A 20,508-nucleotide genomic window follows, 5' to 3' on the forward strand; every position below is an offset into this window, starting at 1 on the left:
AGAGAGAGAGAGAGAGAGAGAGAGAGAGAGAGAGAGAGAGAGAGAGAGTGTGTATACACATGCTTGCACATGTGTGAGTGCACATTATGGACCCTGTTGTCTTCTGAGATCAATACACTCATTCTCAGAGTAAAGTATTAAAAATGGAAAGGAATACTAAATTTCAATTAGGTTATTGAAAAGAAAGGTGTTTTTTTTTTCTTCCTCCAAGTTCACAGACCCCAGGTTAAGGACCCCTGACCCAAGCGATTTATATTTGATGCCTGTACATTTTGTAAAGCCTTGTTTTTGTAGATTTTCCCCTCATTTATAGTTTTAACATACCTTCTTTACCAGTTTGCTGTCTTAATTAGTTTGTGGCTACCAACACCCTCTTCTTAAACATTGTTAAACATTTCTCTCCCAACAGTGACATCGTGAAGAAGATTGACCAGTCTGAATTTGAAGGCTTCGAGTATATCAATCCCCTCTTAATGTCTGCAGAAGAGTGTGTCTGATTGGGCTTCATGCCTTTTGCCTGCGTCATCCCATAATGCATGGATAACGAGTTCCCAGTTTGGATGCAAACATGTAGAATAAGCTGAGCATTTTAAATTTGTCATCTCTGTGGCACACTCGGTATCATTTATCCCTGGTCATAATGACCAAACGATCACATTTAAGTTCAACTGCGAGAAGAATTCTGCAAACACATTCCAGAGACTCGGACCAGGACGGATGGAGCTGTGCCGGAGGGGGCAGCTGCAGGAGTGGTTGAGGCTCTCGTGTAGCTTGCTAAGAGGTGTCCTTTTATTTGAAAGACACACTTGTTACTGCTTTGGAAGAAGACCTGGCGTGTCGCATCACGGCACACTGTGAAATAGCGTCGTCTAAGCCTCTCATAGTTGCACTAGTCACAAGCAGTGGTGGTGGCGGCAGTGGTGGCTCTGGTGGTGGGGAAGAGTGTCGTTTTGGAGGAGTAAGATGGCTTTGAAATACATTTTCCTGTTCTTTATCTCTTTTTTTTTTTTTTGGAGGGAAGGCAGTGCAATTGGGGTTAAGTGACTTGCCCAAGGTCCTACAGCTAGTAAATGTCAAGTGTCTGAGGCCATATTTGCACTCAGGTCCTCCTGACTCCAGCACCGGTGCTTTATTCTCTGTACCACCTAGCTGCCCTCTGTTCTTTATCTCTAGGAGTTCAGTTTTATGTTTCCATCTTGTCCTGAGTAGTCAGTCTTGTAACTTTATGACAGTCCTTAAATCTATGGGCCTGAGAGAGATGCTGCTTCCTTATAACTGGTGGGTGTACTATCCACTCAGGAGAATACCGGGTCCTCCAGAAGCTGTTGGTCAGCGGGCTCAGAGTATTGCCCTGTTGGGATCCCAAGGGAAGAGCCAGTGCCCCTCTGAGACTCTTGGCCAGAAATTTATATACCTGGGGGCATCAGCTAACGAGGATGCCAAGGAACCAGGGCACACCAACCCAACAAGCCGCCAGGATGCAGAAAGTAAAAATTGTCCAGCAAGAATGGGTGGTTGGAGTTGGAGAAGGCCGAAGATCCTATTTATTCCCCCCCAACCCCCACTCCAGGGAAGAATTCCACAGCTGCTCTTTTGTGATTCAGTGATGGTTTCTTTGAGGCTGTTGCAAGAGCCAGGAGAAATGCCCCTGCTTCCAGACTTGAAACAGCACTACATTTAGCCAGTGGAATTGGCATGCATTTACAAACAAAACCTTTACCACTTGATATGTGGAGGAGATGTTATCTTCCTACTGAGGCGACTGAATTAGAGTCTTCTTGATAATTACCATATGAATACTTGCCGATTTTCTCCCTGGAATCTTCCATGAGATCCTAGAAAAATGATTATAATAAATGTTAGAGAAAACTGGCCATAATTCCGCTCACTCTGGATTTTATAAACTCTTCTTATGTAGATAACAGATATAATATAGAGTAAGAAGGCAGACTCTTTAAGCTATTTTTGAATAAATATTCATACGTTTGAGAAATTTATTGGCTGAATAAATGCCAAAAGTATCATCCTTTCATTATTTTTTTGAGAGAGTAATTTGGAAGCTGGAATAACCCTGTGCATCGAAATTGCCTGTACATTCCCAAACTTATTAAAAATTTAATTGTGGGAAGGCAGTCAGATGTAGTCCTAAATTCAGAATGACTTAAGGAATTGGTTCTGTACATTTTATGAATTTTTCTTACCCTCCTTTCTTTTTCTTTAGAAGCTGTACTCTGTTCTGTAATCTCTTTGCTTTTCCTATGCCTAGCCTACATGGAGAAATTCAAAGAAGACAAAATTATAATCTAATGGTAGTTTATTTTCATTTTGTTTATTAGGTAGTTATAATCTAAAATTAGTTTTGGAGACCCAAAGGGTTTGCCCCAGGTCATTGGTGGGAAATCTGTCATCAGAAGGTATTGATCTTGAACTCAGTGGTGATGCTTCCTCTGTCCCTAGGCTTGTCTTTGTCTTTGTCCCGTGACCTGATTTCAGGAACGCTGTTTGGTACAAAACAGTTGGGGCCAGAAGTGCATTTACTGTTCTCATCATTTAAACACTATTTAAAGACATGACTAACTGGAGTCTTCATTTTGAAATGTCTGCACAAAACTGATCAGTTTTCTACCAGTCATGTTACAGGTGATATGCATTTTTCTATGATGTGGCTTTAACCTCCAGGGTGGCCTTTGGTTTTAATATAATTTTTAAAAACGAATATGTGTAAATTTTATACAGATTGCCATTGCAAATAGGTTTTTACTTATTTTTCATTTTTCCACACCCTTTTAAGTGCCATGCCAATTTTTTTTTAACTTTTGGTGTAGAGGCTGTCTCAAAATTATTCAGCAGGGAAATCAGGCATTGGACAGTCAGAGTAGTCAGAACTTTGGGTTTCTAGGAAATAAGATTTATTTTTCATAAGCATGACATGTTTGTTGGAGTGACCTCATTTTATTTGTGTGAAGACTGAACTCCAGGTACCCTGCTCGTTCAGTACTGATACAATTTACATGTTTTCTTTCATGTGAAATACTCAAAAATATTGTAATCTGTATTTGTGCACCTTTTTTTTTTTACTTTGTCTTTAAATAAAATGTTTATAATAGTCCTCATACAAGTGTTTTTTTGGGGGACAGAGGAGGGGTGGTAGTGGACATTTTAGTGTCATTAAAGAAGTTTTATATAAAAAATACTGGAGATTTGTCAGATTTGTGTTCAATGAAGGAATCTAATGAAAAAAATTTTAAATGTGGAATTTTGTGTTCTCCCAAGTATAAGAATAAGGTACTATTTGGATACCTTTTGTAGCCAGGCAAATTTTCCAATATAATTTCAACTCTTTAGCATTCATTTTTTTCTGCTCTTATATGAGAAGCCTACTTATTATGCTCGATAAATACTTGATTTCAAGGTTGATGATCTCAAAGGGGTTTTATCACTGGGCCAGCGGGGTTGCTGTTTTCGCTTGTCGTCTCTTTGGGAGTCCTATACCTCCAGAGAGATGGCCCTCAGCACCCACCTGTCCTGGCAGAGCAGATGGAAGGAGGCCACCTGAAGGATCCCCTTCTCCCTGTAGGGGCTTCGATGTGGCAATCATCATTGCCTGCACTGGCTTTTATCAGGCACCATCATGATGGATTTCAGAAAGGAGTTTGCCTCCAATTCCAAGAATTGCAAGTCACTACAGAAAGCATGTTCCAGCTTGAAGTCAAGCTTTGATGCCTGTGCCTTAGGCACAAGTTCAGGGCTGGGGCTAGACGGTGTCAAGCCAGGTAACATTGTTTAAAGACACATTGAACCATGAGCTTTTTGGCATGGTTACTAGTGCCTTGGAGCTCCGCCTCCAAGGTCTCAGGTGGCCAATCTCTGTGTTCTAGGTTTACTGGAGCAGATCAGCAGATAGTTTCAGATTTACCACGTGAAAAAAGAAACATTTTGGTTAATTGCCCCCTAGATTTTTGGAATTCCTTATGGAATTCTAGCTGAGTTTTGTGGAATCAAGACAACCATACAAGCATGCTCACTCTCACCAAGTTATATTTAAATGTCTGCCTGCACAAACCACTTTACAAGCGCCATGAGACGAACAGTAAAAACCCAGCCCCTGCCCTTACAATCTGGTCTGGACAACTGCAGCCGGAGCAGACGTCCTGAGGAAGCTAGACAGCTGTGCCGAACCCCAGGCAAGATGCAGCGGCAAAAGCCAAGTGTCTTAAAATATACATTCTCTGCAAGATTATATGTCTGTTTTCTGTGCCAAGAAATGGGAGTTGGGTCTTGGATGGGTAAGGGAGAAAAGCTGTCAAGTGTCTTCCCTTAATTTAGGTCTTGGGCAGATATCCTTACAGAAAGAAGGATCAAGGTCAGGACTGCAGAGGGGGGCTATATTGGCCGCACAGTATGATAGGCTTGTTGGGCTCTGTGCTCCTGTTTGCCTATTTGAGTTTAATAATGAGTATTTTTAATGATGCTTTTCCACCTGAAGAAACAAAAAGGATTGCTGATTCTTTTTTTAATTTCCATCTTCAGTCTGCATAAATCTTGGTGTAAGATAGCTCATGGTCATGGGATCAAGCCAGAAGTGTTTCCTAGAACAAATGCTTTCAATAAATAAGCTTTGGGGTGTTAGCAGAAGTTGTCTTTGGTGTGTAGGCTGAGCCAATGCAAACTCTAGGCAGGAAAGGCCACAGAAAGGTTCCGGCCAGATCTTTAAAAGCTGAGATGCTTTTGTCAGTTTCAGCAAAGGACTGCTCCGGGTCCCTGGCGGTTGTAACCTATGAAAGACTGGCCAGACTTGAATTCCCGTGATATAAATTAACTGTGGTCTGTAATTTGAGCAGAGCTCTCCGGGTCCACCCAGTGGCTCTTAAATTATGCATAGTTTGGCTACGGCTAAACTCATGTAAATGTAATTAACCTCTATAAAAAAACAATTTTTTACCCAGATTTTACATCATGAGAGAGGACATAAAATGTGAAAAGAATAATAAATATGTCTAGAGCAAATGACTAGAGTCTTTTAGCCCCAGATTCCAAACAAAGTAGCCTGAAATGGGGTCCCCACTCAGCCTAAAATTAATTTCTTACTGATTGAACCCCAGCATACCAAAGCTTTGCTGGTTTGTTTGCTGTGTGTACTATTGTATTTTACCATTGTGGTTTAACATTTAAACTTTAAGGTTTTGCAAAGTAGTGCAAGAAAGAAAGCCTCCAGGACACTAAATAGAATGGATGCTCCTTTGGAGGACCAAAGAGGTGATGAGAGGTGGCCTGAAGGGGTGGTAGTTTGTACTAGTGGGAGCATTGCCAGATCTGTTGAAGCAAGTCATAATGCTAATAGCAGCTAGGATTTACTTAAGGGTTCATAAGACTCTATGTATAGCATGAGGCAAATGCTGTTATCACCATTTTATAGATGAGGAAAGTAGGGTTCAGAGCACAAGTGACTTGATCAGAGTTACAAAATAAGCTCCTTCTAAAGAAATCTTTTCTGTCGTTGGAGTAGGAACATTTTTTTCAGAACTGGCCCTATATTAAACTATTCTGCCACTGATTCGCACTATAAATAGAGTTGTGTTCTCCCAGATGGTAGACTGAAGGAGTATGGAGGCATAGGTGACTGAGCTGGGGTTCAAGTCCTTGACCTTGAAACTCCCATCTCAGACTGTGTGCCTGTCATCCCCACTAGGGGCCAATGTAGCTGTATGGGAAGCTGACTTGTCAATTGGGTAGTGACCCAGCAAATTTTAGCATATGAATGTCATTGCCCCATTAAGAAATTATGTCCAGCCTCAGACACTTAACACCCACACCCAAAAAACTAGCCGTGTAACCTTGGGCAAGTTACTTAACCCCAATTGCCCTCCAAAAAAAAGAAAACAATAAAAATGAGTACTAATCTTTAAAAAAAAAATTATGAAGGGGATGGTTTGGGAGAAGCCCGGTGAGCTAATGCAGAGTTGAGTGAACAGAACCCCAACGAATGTCTACAAGAGTAAGTACACTGTTAGGGAGTGATCAGTGCAGTGATCCCCTTTGATTCAGGGGTCTGAGGATGAAGCCTGCTCCCCATGGGTCCTGTAGGGCATGGACTCAAGGTGTGCACTTTTGGGGCATGCTCAATCTGGGGCTTTGTTTTGCTTATGCATATTTTTTTCAATTGGGGTGGTGGGATGGGGGCAGGTTTCCCTTCCTCCCCTGCCAAAGATAAGAGAGCAGGAGGCCACCTGGGCAACAGATAAGCAGGACAGCTTTGAAAATTACATGTTGTATTTGTGTTATGGACTTAAAATTACAAACGAGACTTAGGTAATGGCAGTTTGCACAATACTTCCCTGTTCTGCAGTATCTATGGAAATGCTCACTTCATTTGGTGCTAATGCCAGAATACAAAATGAAATGTTTTTCTTTACAAAAGTTGACAGCCTCTGATTTGGAGACTCAGAGTCTGGATTCAAAACCTTGGGTGTGAGCCACTTAGATCTCGAGTTTTCTCCTCAGTAAATGAAGGGGGGCTGGACTAAATGATCCATCAGGTGCCTGGGTCCTGACTCCAATCCTGACCCCATCTGTGGACATGGCAAGGACAGCAAGCTACCAGATCGACCAGCATTTCCGTCTGTCTTCCAGGCTCTCAGCTCTAGGGGAGGGAGGGAATATGGCTCACACTATGACAGGTCTGGAGCAGGGATAGGGTACTGAGCTTGCAGTCAGGATTTAAACCAGATGAAGCCACTGGCTGTGTAACCCTGGGCAAAGCACTGTCCTATGCCTCAATTTCCTTATCTGTGAAGTGACTTGGTTGGATTCTAAGGTCCCTTCCAACTCAAAATCTATTATCCTATAAGCAGTTTTGGGAGTGACCCCCACGCTGCCGTTTTCAAATAATGTGCAATTTTGATTTTACAGAATGGATAAAATATGGCATCTGTAACCTGAATCCCATCCATGCAGGAACTGGAATGTTTTAACTGGGAGTCCCCATCTAGTAATGACTCTGGGCTCTTCTTCCTTCATATGTCAACTCTCTGGATCCCAGTTTCCTCATCTCGAAAACAAAGGTTGCCCTCGAAGGCCTCTGCCCTCTGAGGTTGCTGGCAGCTCCTAATGTTGGATCCCCTGATTCTTTCTTGAATCCTCTTGTTTCTTCCCATTCAGCTTTAAAAACCCGTGTGTTGTCTTCAGCTTTGCCTCCAGGCCCCAGGTGATGTGCTTCTGGTTACAACGACACAATCTTCTAGACTTCTCTCAGATCTGGAGGCCATATTGGGAGAGGTAGCTAGGCTTGCAGAAGACTGGAGAATGGACTTAAGACCCAGGCTAGACTTGGCCCTACCTCAGAATCTAGGGAGGGTCATCACCCATCAGTCAGGGAGGTTTCAGAGAGAATTGGCGTTTCACAGAGTCAGGGAGAATAGCAGTTCATGTGGATGGGAGAGCAGCTGACCCCGGCATGGGCAGACTCAAAGGGAGCAGCCATACAGACTCACTGAAGCCTGGGACGCCGAAACTGCCTCCTTTGTCTCACTGTGAGTCAGAAAACTTGAGGCCAAGGCTGAGCCTTGGATCTGTAACTTACTACCTGTGTGCCCTTGGGCAAGTGACTGCATATCTCTGGGCCCATGGGGGCCCTTTATTTATTTTTAAACAAAATGAGGGAATTGGAGGAGATAATTCCTTAAAGCCCTTGCTAGCTCTAAATTCCATGAATAGAAAACCAGGAGGCAGGTAGTATAAATATTACCCCCATTTTATACTTGAAGAAACAGTTCTGAGATTGAATTGTCCCCAAATCACCCAGCTTGAAAGTGGCACATTTGGGACTTGAATCAGGTGTCATCTAACGATACTGTCTCTCGAAAGAAAATATTATTCTATAGCGAGAGACAGCTTAGTGCATTGGATGGAGCGTTTGAGACCTGCTATGTAAGCCTGGGGTAAATTACTAGACCTTTCTGCTTTAGGAAGTACCTAAGACAGAGTAGGTGTCTAGCATTAGTATATTAGTAGGATCTAGTATATTAGTAGGTACCTATATCAGAGTAGATGCTGACCTGCTTTTGGTAGATGGAATGTCCTCACCTGGAGGAAATAACAAATTCAATTCCAATTCTGGTATCTATTGCCTATCTCCCATCCAACTGCTATACATGCCTTTCTAAAAAAATTATTTTATTATGGACTTTGGAAACATCAGCAAACATGAACATTTCCACATAAAAGAACAGAAAAAGAGGCATATATATGAAACCACAAATCTTCACACATGCAGCTTGTTTTAAGTCTGATTTTATTAGCTCTCAAATTTGCTGTTTTATACATTGTCTACCATGTTTTCCATGGTGCTTAGTAAGATGAGACAGAAACCATATGGAAACCCCCAAAGCTCTCCTTTATTCATTTGTTTGCTTGTTCATTCATTCAATTAATTTATTTTTGAAGAAAATAATCTTTTCTCCCTTTGTACTGTTAGAACTTATAATAGTTCTATTTATTCTCCTTGCAAAATTTCACATTCATTTACTTGACTGCCTCAAATAAGGGTTGGTACAGTCGGGTGTAGAGTCCCATCCAACAGCCTCACACTCTCCCTTTCACAAGTTTTCATCAAACAGCTATTTTTGATTTGTTGTGTTGTTAATTCCACTTGATAATCTGGAGGTTGTAACTTCATAGTAAGGATGCAACTAGCAGGGATGAAATCTCTCCTCTCTTTAAAGCACCGAAGAATCTTTTAGGAAACCATGAAAAATTCTAAACTACGTGGTTTATAGTATTTGGGATGAGATGGAGCATTTTACTACCAGCAGAAAAATTTTGAATGTGGCCAAAGGATGTCAGATTGTTAGTATGTTTGACCAAACAAATATATCTCTACCTGAAAATTCCAGTCTCACTCTAGAAGGTCACATTCCTGTTAGGTGACTGAAGCTGTCCCCTATGTTCAATCCATAGCATAGATCCAGCCCTTTACTGTACAGATGAGGAACTGAGGCTGAGAGTGACTTACTGTGTCACAGGGCTAGTAAGTGCCTGGGGTAGGATTTGAACTCTGGTCTTCCTGCCTCCAGCACCCCAGCTGCTACACCAGCTAACTGCCTCTGCTCCATTAGAGCAGAGATCTTTTGGGGCTGTGAACCCCTTTGGAAGCATGCTATATGCCAGGCACTGGGTGAAGTGCTGGGGATGCAAATAATAAAAGAGGAAAGATAGCCCCTGCCCTCAAGGACTTACAGTCTAATGGGGGAAGACAAAGACTTGGGGAGATGCTAGGTACGCTGCCATGGAGGACATAAAGATGCTGGTGGAGCTGAAACCAAGCGGGACAGCTACTGGCAAATGAAGAGATGGTTGGTATTTTTGAGCCTCCCTCAAGGGAAGTTTGGGAGGAGTTACTGCCTTCCAGTCAGAGGGGCAGAAGCCATGAAGGGGGATGATGAGAACCAAAGCTAAAGCAATTGCCATGATAAAGGGTTTTCTGGTGGTGAGCTTACTGGGAGGGAGGGGGGAGGGGGGCATTATGATGATGGAGTTCCTTCCTTACTCCTTCCCTCCCTTCCTTCCTTCCTTCCTTCCTTCCTTCCTTCCTTCCTTCCTTCCTTCCTTCCTTCCTCCCTTCCTCTCTTTCTCCCTCCCCCCTCCCTCTCTTCCTTCTTTCCTTCCCTCCCTCCCTCCCTTCCTCCCTTCCCTTCCTCCCTCCCTACTCCCGGCCTTCCTTCCTTCTTTCCTTTCACTTTCCTTCCCTTCCTTTCTCTTTCCTACCTTCCTTCCTCCTTTTCTTCCTTCTTTCCTCTCTTCCTTCTTTCATTCCTTGTAATTGCTTTAATTAATATAGCACTTTTATGCTGGCTGTTATACTATATGTAAAGTACTTTGCCAAAACTTTAAAACATCATGGAAATATTAGCTATTATCATTATTAATTGGGTTATCGCTATGCTGCCAGTGGTACTCAAAAGATAATGAAGATATGGAGAGACTCAGAAGAGTGTTGGAAATAACAAACAATGAACAACACCATAAAGAAATAAAATTTACTATCTCTTTAGTAACTGATGACTGACTTGCGAGCTATTTCTGAACATGATGTCTCTGTGCATTCAGACCACCAGCTAGTTAATAGGAAATATCATTATCAACATCAAATTCAAGGGAAGGCTAAAGATGGGAAGACCACACTGAGAACATTTATTACATGACACAAAATTCAGGAAAGAAATCAATCAAGCATGATTTTATTAGTTCTGTTCCAGGCACTGAACTAAGGGTTGAATGATGAAACTCATGATCTCAAATATCTAGCCACAAATGTATATGTAATAAGTAAGGTGGATTAGATATCCTAAGCAACAGATACATTTGATCTTAAGAGTATCATTGAGACTTAGTGGGAGACCCATGAGCAGAATATTGCTTTGAAAACACCTGTCTTTTTTGAAATGAATAAGCTAAATACTTAGCCCTGTTTGCCTCAGCTTCCTCATCTGTAAAATGAGCTGGAGAAGGAAATGGCGAACCACTCCAGTATCTTTGCCAAGAAAACTCCAAATGGGGTTAAGAAGAGTCTGGCAGAACTGAAATAACTGAACAATAACAACAGAAAGTGAGATAAAAGCAAGGCAGGAAGGTGAGGGGGGGGGGGGGGGCCAGGGGGGATCATTGTGGTTGGATAGCATTGCCAGGAAACAAAGGAGAGGGAGGGAAGCATCTGAATGAAAATCAGTGAAAGGAGAAATAGAAGTAATATTGTCAATAGAATAGACTACAGACCACCTACACAGGAGGAAATAGATGAGACATTTTTTTTGGGGGGGGGGGAGATTGTCAACTTCCATGACAGGGAATAAATATATTAGTGATGGGACTTTCAAAACCAAAGGAGATACAATTTTTCAAAAATCTACCTAAGTAATAGTTTTCTTATTCAAAATATGGAGGAATCTGTGAAGTTAAACTATATCCTGGTGATTCCCCCAGCACAATGGAACTGGTGGATGAGGTAGAAATGGAAGGAAGGGATCTTAGAATTTGTGGTACAGAAGAAGAGAAAAATCCAGGCATGTTATAACTGGTTCCCTTCATGAGAGATCAAATTTCAGAGTTCAAAGAAAGTCTAGATAGAATTTCAGGGACTAAAATTCCACAAGGGATTTCCTTTCAGCCCAAGAAAGATGGAAAGCTATCAAGGGTGAAATTCAGAAGGCACAAAGAGAAACTGAGGTACCTGAGGAAATAAAGGGGTAGTTTGCCTAAAGAAACTGAAGGTGATTAATAAAGAACGAATCGACCCACTGAGATTTTTTTTTTGCCTTTTGGAGGGCAATTGGGGTTAAGTAACTTGCCCAAGGTTACATGGCTAGTTTTTTTGTGTTAAGTGTCTGAGGCCAGAACCGAACTCAGGTTCTCCCAAATCCGGGGCTGGGCTTTACTCACTGTGCCACCTAGCCACCCCATCCAACTGAGATTTTTAAAACCGTGTTTCCCCAATAATAAGACCTATCCCGAAAATAAGCCCTCCCCTTACTGTGTAAGATTCCTCTAAAATAAGCCCTCCCCCGAAAATAAGCCCTATTGAGATTGCTACTGTAGTGAAGGTGATCCCCTGCGCTACACACTACATTACGGTACCTTCTGTATGCACCATCCCCCTCCTCCCCCACCCTGAAACGCACGCCGCACTCCGAGCTGCATCCAATCAGAGCTGCAGCAGTGAACGCGTCATCCTGTTCTTTATTGAATTCATTATTGAATAAAGGTACATTTTTTTTGTTCACATTTACCTGTTTATTAAAATTGCTGTCAATGTTCATTAAAATAAGCCCTCCCCTGAAAATAAGCCCTCTGGTGTTTTTCTGTCCAAAAAAATAAGACAGTGTCTTATTATCGGGGAAACACGGAAGGTATGGACTGAAGCTGAATGATGGAAGTCAGAATGAGCTAAGGCTGTTGAGGATGACTGACTAAAAAGTCAGCAAGCGTCTAATTAAACGTCTTTTACGTGCCAAGCAAAGTGCTAAATGCTGGGGGTACAAGGCAAAAACAGCCCCTGAAGGCTCTCACAGTCTAATGGGGGGAGAGGCAGCATACAAACAACTGTGTCCAAATAAGAAGCACAATACAGGATGAATTGGAGATTAAGGATGACTGGGAAAGGCTTCCTGCTTCTGCAGGGCTGCATTTTAGATGGGATTTGAAGGAAGCAGGAGGCAGAGATGAGCAGAGAACATTCCAGGCACGGAGGACAGCTTATGAAAACGAACCATGCAGAGATGGAGTGTCTTAGGCAAGGGGCGTTGAGGGGTGAATCAAAAGAATGATCACAGGTGTGGAGGGGACAGAAATGTGGGAAGGCTGGAAGGGGAGGGGGCACTGCTATCCTGGGCACCATAGAGCGCTACTGTAGGTTATTGAACAGGAGAGTGGCATGGTCAGACCTGCACTTTAGGAAGACTGTTTTGACTGTTGAGTGGAGAGTGGTCTGTAGTAGGGAGAGACTTCAGGTAGGGTGGGCAGTCATTGTCTATTTCCAGAGTCCAGGTATGAGGTGATAAGGGCCCATGCCGGGGTGATAGCAGTGTCAGAGAAGGGGGAATGACTATAGGAGAGATGTTATGAAGGTAGAATCAGCAGAACCTGGCAGCTCATTTATTAGGTGAGAAAGAGTGAGAAGCTGAGGATGACACCTAGGTTGTGAGCCTGGGTGACTGGGAAGAAGCTGATGCCCTCAGCAATCATAATGAAGTTAGGAAGAGGGGAGGGAAGAAAATGCGTTCAGTTTGAGATATCTACAGGACATCCATTCTAAGCTGCCCAATAGGCATCTGAAATGCAAGACTGAATGAAGGTGAAGAGAGAGGCTAGGGCTAGATAAATAGATCTGAAAATCATCTGCATGGAGAGGACAAATGATTTCATGGGAGCCCATAAAAAGGTGGTTTTTCACTGTGTTGGGGGAAAGAAGATGAAAGAAAGGACAGGGCCCTTTCCAAGGGAGATAAGAGCATACTAACTTAAAGATGATGAGAGTCATGCTTCTTAACTTGCTTTTGTTTTCCAGCCTTCCATCTCTTCCCTCGCAAATACAAATAATTATATTTGTATATATTTATATTTAATTTAAATAGTATATATTTATACAATCTATTTACATTTTAATTATTTTTTATCCTGTATAGAGCTTGTTTGTACATATTTGTTTTCCTGGTGTCTCCCCCATTAGGTTCTGAGCTCCCTGTAGGAGAAGACTGTCTTTTGCCTGTCTCCAGTGCTTAGTACTGTGCCTGGTACATAGCAGGTGCTTAATAAATGTTTATCTACTTTTTCAAGAAGAAAAGGGGGAAAAGAACAAGTATTTATTAAACAGCTACTATGTGCCAGCTACTCTGCTGAGTGCTTTACAAATATGGACTAGAAAGGGCAGAAGAAAAATGACTCACAGAAAGTTGATACCCAAGATAAATGTTATGGAGTTGTTTCAGATGTGTCTGACTCTATTTGGGGTCTTCTTGGCAAAGATACTGGACTGATCTGCCATTTTCTTCTTCAGCTCATTTTACAGATAAGGAAACTGAGATAAACAGAGTTAAGTGACTTATCCAGGGTCACACAGCTAGTAAGTGTCTGAGGGATTGTGAACTCAAGTCTCCCTGATGACAGGCCTGGTGCTCTATTTACTCTGCCACCTAGCTGCCCCACCCAAGGTAAATAGAGTTAGTAATAGGACACTTTGATGCCCCTGTTAAGTTCAAGTCTTTGCTGCCTGAAAGAATTTGATAAGCCTCCATTTCTGGTAGTTCACAGAGAACCAAGAAGGACCAAAGAAAGGCAAATGTTGACTTAGTTTTCATAAAAGAGAAGAGACTGATGCCTGCAAAGCAGAGGCCAGGGAGTTTACTTTGACTCTGGACATAATTTCAGAATCATTCAAGGGACGGTTAGTGACTGTCTAGAAAGGAGAGCTATGATCAGGTGGTCTTAACTTGAATCAGTGATACCAGACTAAGCCTGTTTTCATTTCTTGCTGGTGGGTCAGAGGAATGTGGGGAGAGTAGTTTAATTAGATTTTAGAAAAACATTTGACAAAATTTTTCATGAAGGTCTTTTGAAAAACATGGGGAGATGATGGCATAAAGCTAGGACTCAGTTGAATGCTGGACCCAAAGAGCGATTGTTCATAGCTTGATGTCAACTTGGAAAGTCTCCAGTGGGATGTCCTAGCCATTTGTGCTTGGCTCTGGGCTGTTTGACAGTTTTTATGAGTGGCATGGCTAAAGGCACAAGTGGTGTGTTTATCGAGTGTTAGAAGAGACCAAGCTGGGAAGAATAGAAAACATTTTAGATGACAAGGTCTGGGTCCCAAAAGATGTTAACAGGCTAAAGCAATAGACTGAGTCTCATAAGATGAACTGTAATAGGGATGGATAGAAAATCTTACATGTGGATTAAAAAATAAATAGCTATAGAAGAATAAGATGGGGAAAGTGTAGTTGAGGAGAAGCTCAGCTGAAAAAAAAGAGAAATCAGGGTTTCCAAAGAACTGCAAAGTCAATATGAGTTAACAACATCACATATCAGCCAAAGAAAAAGGTACCAAGCTCTGAAGAGAAGCATCACTCCCAGAGCTAGGGAAGCTGCTTCTCTTTGTGTCCTGTCTTGCCACAGTACACCCAGAGTATGGTGTTCAGTTCTGGGATCCCTTTTTAAGAAGGACATAGGCTGGTACACTGGAGAACGTGTAGCGGAGGGCAACAAGGATGGGCAAGTAGTGGTAGGACCATCGATCAAAATGGGGACCTGAGAGACTATTGATACCACCTCCTCATTTTACATATGAGGAAACTGAGGCCCAGAGAGGCTAACCAACTTGTAAGAAATCACACAGGGAGTAGGGTGGCAACTTAGGTCCCATGACTCCAAGTTTCTTTCTCTTTCCTTTGCTTCTCAAGACCATGTCCCCTGAGGATCAGCTGAAGGAACTAGGGATATTTAACCTGGAGAGGAGAAGGCAGGGTCAAGGTGAGGGGATGTGGTAGCTGTCCTAAGAGGGAGTGGAGTCAATCTGCTTGGCCACAGGAGACAGAACTAGAAGTGATGGGTTAAAGCTGAAAAGAGATCATTTAGGCTTGATGTCAGCAGAGATCATTGGTAGAGAGGTCCAAAAGTGGAATGGACTCCCTTGGGAATTCAGGTGGATTTTTTCTTCTTGGAGTAAAGTTTGATCAATCTCTTGTTTGGTATATTGGAAAAGAGACTTTTTTTTCAGAGGACTAGATGGCCTCTCAGGGCCCTTCAAGAGTCTATAGTTCTGTGAACAAAAATGTAAGCTTCATACCTTCCATGCTGGTGATCAGGGGAAGAGTGGAGATGGGAAACTGAGTTAGGAAAGCTGGTGAACTTATGACCTCCCATATGGGACTTGCACATAGAAAGGACATGATAACTGAATTTGATGGTAAAGATTGAGGGAAGACAGGGAAGCCGCTCTTGAGCACAGACTTTGGGTCATGAAATTGTGAGAGGGCAAAGTTAGTTTACAGATTAATTCCAGAAAAGCTACTGAGTCAAGATATATAATTACAAGAAGACAAGTTGATGTAAAACAGAATTTAGGGTCCGGATCCCAAGCAGGAAGGATTTTATTCCTTCAATGGCCATTGGATTCCTCTCCCCCCAGCAGAAAGGCACCCCTCTCCACTCTGAGCCCCCATACTGCTTTGTGCCTTTCTAATAGATCAGCCCCATCTTCCTTTTGTCAGAGGTAGTCCTGTCCGAGGCTTCCCTCTCCTAGTTAGACAATAAGTAACTTTAAGTCAGTTACCATGTCTTGTCCTCAGTCTGATAGCTTGGTATCTCAGCAATCTGGCTCCAACCTGACCTTTCCAGGACAAATTCTTACTCTTCCTTCACTCTGAGTTCTAGGCAAATAGACAACACAAACTGTTCTCTGATCTTAGCATTTCACCTCCTGACCCCAGGCATTTGCATTTCATCCCCTTTGCCTGGAATGCATGCCCTTCTCATTCCTGTCTTATTCCTCTCACTGTCTGACTTTGTGAAGTCTTTCATCCCTCTTCCCCCCTCCCAGATGAAATCCGTCTCTCCTTCCCTCAAATCTCCCTGTACTGGACCTCTTTTGCTTTTATCACGTTCCGCTGTGTGGTATATGTAGGCACCTTTCATATCTGTGCTATTGAGCTTATATCCTTTTTTTATTCACACTTGCATTCCTAGAACCGAGCATGGTACATTGCCTGCTATAGGCCTTTGTTGAAATGCGACTCCCCACAGGGCTCAGTGTAATTATTTACATATGGTGAGGCACTCAATCAACATTTGGTGAACTCAATTCAAATGAAGGGAGGAGGGAGTAGGAAGAGGCATTGGTCATGTCCCTGAAACCCAATATATATGTATAGTGATTTTGGCCAAGTGGCAGTAAGGAGATTATTACTTTAGAGCTGTAACTAACAGGGAACAACTGAGCTTTGCCTCAAGGCACCCATTTTGGTAGTTGGGGGAGGGTTTGGGGGTGATTCCACCATGCACAGTGCTGATAACCAGGCATCCTCTGTTCCGCTGTTACCCTGAGAAGCTGCTCCCTCTTGCCCAGCTGGTGCTCCTACTTACCGAAGTGTCCTATTGCTAATGCCCCCTCATACCTCATCCCGCCCCCTCCCCCAGGTCACTGAAGCACCAGCGTGACTCAGCCAACTTGAGCAAGCTATGAATACCATACCCCAAATCAGGACCAGTAGCAGAGGAAGCATGAGCTCACCTCAAGGTGCCTCCTAGGGTCCCTGCCCCAGTCTTTTCCATCCTCCTGCTTAACTGATTTTGCCCCAGGTATTGGAATTCCTAGTTAGGTCTCTCTTGTATTTACTCTTCACATCTCCAAAGTCTCCACACACTGTAACACTCCTAACATCTGCCTGTGTCTGCTGTATTTCAGATGGTAGCCTAGGGGGGTAGGGAATGACCATCTGCCCTGCCATTACTCCCCAAGGTCCTTAGGGACTGGCCATCTGCCTGGCAAGTACTGCCTGGCCTTTCCATGCTCTGTCAACCAAACAGAAACATGAGTCCTCCATGACACATTATGTCTCCTCCAATTAGAACATGGGCTCCCTGAGAGTAGGTACTGTCTCAAGCTTGTATTTGTTTCTCCAGCATGTGGAAAAGGCTTAATAAATGCTTTTCCATTCCATTCTATGGAGGCATCAACAGCAAGACAGCAGCAGATCTTGGAGACTGGGAGTTGAATATTAGTCTTTGGAAACTCAAAGGGTATTCCTTCAGACAGCAAGATCAGCAGAGGATCAAGGCACTCCCCCAGGGCCAGGGGCTTGGTAGGGATCTGGAGCCAGGTAATCAGTCTTGTCACTGTCCAAGATCAGGGCCAGACAGCATGCCGGCTCAGGCAGTGAGGAGTCTGGGTGGTTTGAGATCGGTAAATCTTTATGGAGTGAAAGGATGAGCCCACCAGTCCAAAAGTAAGCTGTCTGGCTAGAAGACAGGAGGAGCCAGCAGCAACGATTGGGTAATCTTAAGACCCAGACCAAGAGGAAAGCTTAGAAATTCTATAGCCCACCTTCCCCCTTCAATTAAAAGAAAAACATGATATGAACATTACAAATATCAGTAAATATATTCCTATTTGCAAAGAAAAACTGAATAAAAAGGTCTGAATATGAAACAATGACCCTCTATTGAATACAATTTGGTTTTTAGAAAAATATATATTAAGTTTAACATAGCAGCACCCAGCCTTCCCTGTTTGTATCTTTTTCTGAAGTTCCTTCTGCCTTTTCTGGGCATTTTTCAAGTATTTCTCTGATGTTCTTTTCTTTCTCTTCACCTCCCCTGTGCCCCCATCCATTTGTCAGGGTTATCTGGGAGGGGAAGGGAAGGGAAATGAATTGGCCTTGACATTGTGTGCCTTCTGTTAAGGCAGGAAGTAGTCCCAGGGCTTGGGCCTGTGAGAGTCTAAAGGCCAGAGGGAGTCTGGCGGCTGAGCCAAGGAGAAGGCTGTGGTGATGCATGCATATTTCACCAAAGGAAGTAGTGTCTTAGTGACTCAGAGCCAACCTCGAAGCCAGGCACACCTGGGTCCAGGTCACCTCTCTGGCACACACTGACTGGATGACCCAGGGCAAGTTATGCAACCCTTTGATTCTGGTGCCTTGTCTCTGAAATCCCACCTTGTGTGTCCATTGTCTCCTGCATGCTGTCTCCCCCTTTCCACTGTGGGCTCGCTGAGGGCGGGGGCGATTCTTTTGTCCTTCCTTGTGACCCTTGGCTCAGGACCCGACACATAGGTGCCTACTAAATACTTACTGTGGTTGAGCAGGAGGAGGCAGAGATGAAGAAAGTGCATTGCAGGCATGGGAGACAGCCTAAGGTCAGGAGTTGGGGAATGGAGGGCTGAGTTCAGGAAATAGCCAGACTGGCTCACTAGCTTTTTCCTTGACTGCTTACTACCTCCAGGCAGCTGTCTTAAGTTACAGAGAAAGAAGGTACTGACCTGCACCGGGACAGGGAATTTCCTCACCATGAAAGGAGGCTGGAGAATTGGACAACAACCAGATTGTGGAGGGAGTAAAGTACCAGACTGAGGCGTCTGCATTTTATTATGGAGTCATAACAGGTTTTTGACTGTATGTTGGGGGATGGGGGGTGGGTGGAGAAGGAGATATGGTCAGGTCTGTGCTTTGAGAATTTCGATGGATGGATTGGAGAGGAGAGAGACTGGAGGCAGGAAAATTAAGGAAGATACTATTGTAATAGTCTAGGAATGAGGTGACAAGAGATTGACCAGGGGCAGAAGCATTGGAAGTGTAGACAAGAGGGGCAGATGGAAGAGACAGGGTGGACGAAAGGTCAGCAAACCCCTAAAGCAGATTGGGTATGAAGGGAAGGGAAGGGAAGGTTCTGAGACTAAGAACCTTGTGAGTGTGACCATTTCAAGCTTGAATTGTAGACTGTTAAATGCCATCTTGTTCCTTTTGACTCAGGTAATGTCTCTTTCTCTTGGTTCTCATTTCTAACCGCTCATCCTGTCTTCTTTGAAGGATGATCAGTCTTCTCCCACACACTAAGTGGAGGTGTCCCCCGAGGCTCCGCTCTGCCCCTCTTCTCTCCTCTGATGATGTCGTCTGTTTCTTTAGGTCCAGTGATCATCTCCAGGCAGATATTTTTTTATATCACCACTGGTCTGCTAGACATCTCTATCAGGATTTTTTATAGGCATCTCAGCATGTTGAAAGCAGAATTTAGATTTTCTCCTAGCTGCATTGTTTCTCTTTCTATTAATGATACTGCCATTCTTCTAATCACACGAAGGCTGGCGATGCCTTTGACAGAAATAGGAAAAAGTGTTTTTTTTGGAGGGGGGGAGTAGGAGAAGAAAGACAATGAGTTCTATTTGGGCCATGTTGAGTTTCAGATGCCTATGGTACATCCAGATGGGAATGTCCAGCAGGCAGTTGGTGATGTAGTCAGTCAATAAGAATTGATAAATGCCTATAATATGTGCCAAGCAGTGTGCTGGCAATACACAGAAAGGCAAAAGACAGTCCCTGCTCTTGAGAAGGGAGCTCACAGTGTAATGGGGCAGTAAACAGGCAAACACCTGGGTACAGACAAGCTATATACAGGATCAATTGGAAATGATTATCAGAGGGAAAGCCCTAGAATTAAGGGGGGGGGTGTGTGTCAGAAAAGGCTGCCTATAGAAGATAAGATTTTAGCTTTGACTTGAAGAAAATCAAGGAAGCCAGACTGGAATTTAGGAGACTCCAACGATTCATAGATCTGGGAATTATACACATAGAGATGGTGACTAAATCCATGAAAGCTGACAAGCTCACCAAAGGAGAGAGCAGATAAAGAAAAGAAGACCCAGTTCAGAGCCTGAGAGGGAGCACCACGTTTGGTGGGGGCTGGGTGGGGGATGAGGATTTCCCAAGGAAACTGAGAATCAACATATTGGAAACAAGAGAGCCAGGAGAAAGCAGGTCTGTGCAAGCTAAAAGCTCCCAAGTGATACTAAAGCAGTCTGTCATTCAGGCATGAATCGTTCTGCCCCAAGTTAGTATTTAGTGAGGCTTTAGTAAGTGGGCACCATCCCAACTTAAACTGAAGAATGTTCCAAAAAGCACCACGTAAACCGTTCACAGGATTGTAGATTTAGAGCTGGGGCAGAGAAAGGGCCATGCAGACCAGCACTCTTACCTTGCAGCCCAGGGAAGATGAGGGATGTAGGGAGTGGGGAGTGATGGCAGAACTAGAATGGACCCTGGGTCCTTTTGTTCTAGATTTAATGTACTTTTTCCTTTTCCTTAAGTTAAGTTTCATTTTTTTTTATTCTGAATTTTTAAGCACCAGAATAAAGAACATTTCTGTGTAGAGAACAGAACACAGAGGATTGTATCTGAAATCATCCCACTTACTTTTTTGTTTTTTAAAGTATGGGATAAATTCCACATATTACTTTTCAAACTGCTGATTATC

The 20,508-nt window shown here is 43.2% G+C and overlaps 2 protein-coding genes across 3 annotated transcripts in view; one reads left to right on the forward strand and one right to left on the reverse strand.

The window, feature by feature from the left end:
- The window catches only part of PRKCI (protein kinase C iota), a 76,197-nt gene extending 73,079 nt beyond the window's left edge, over positions 1 to 3,118 (forward strand). For both annotated transcript variants that reach the window (XM_069083562.1, XM_069083563.1), the window contains exon 18: positions 410 to 3,118. In XM_069083562.1, coding sequence (XP_068939663.1) covers positions 410 to 497 — 88 coding nt within the window. In that variant the 3' untranslated portion in view covers positions 498 to 3,118. The remainder of the gene's footprint in view (positions 1 to 409) is intronic.
- The window catches only part of PHC3 (polyhomeotic homolog 3), a 352,648-nt gene that overhangs the window by 166,598 nt on the left and 165,542 nt on the right, over positions 1 to 20,508 (reverse strand). The gene's annotated exons all lie outside the window — the stretch shown is intronic.

Source organism: Petaurus breviceps, unplaced genomic scaffold, assembly GCF_028583685.1.
Source record: "Petaurus breviceps papuanus isolate PSGF00001 unplaced genomic scaffold, PetGlider_PUasm1.0 173, whole genome shotgun sequence".
NCBI lineage: Eukaryota > Metazoa > Chordata > Mammalia > Diprotodontia > Petauridae > Petaurus > Petaurus breviceps.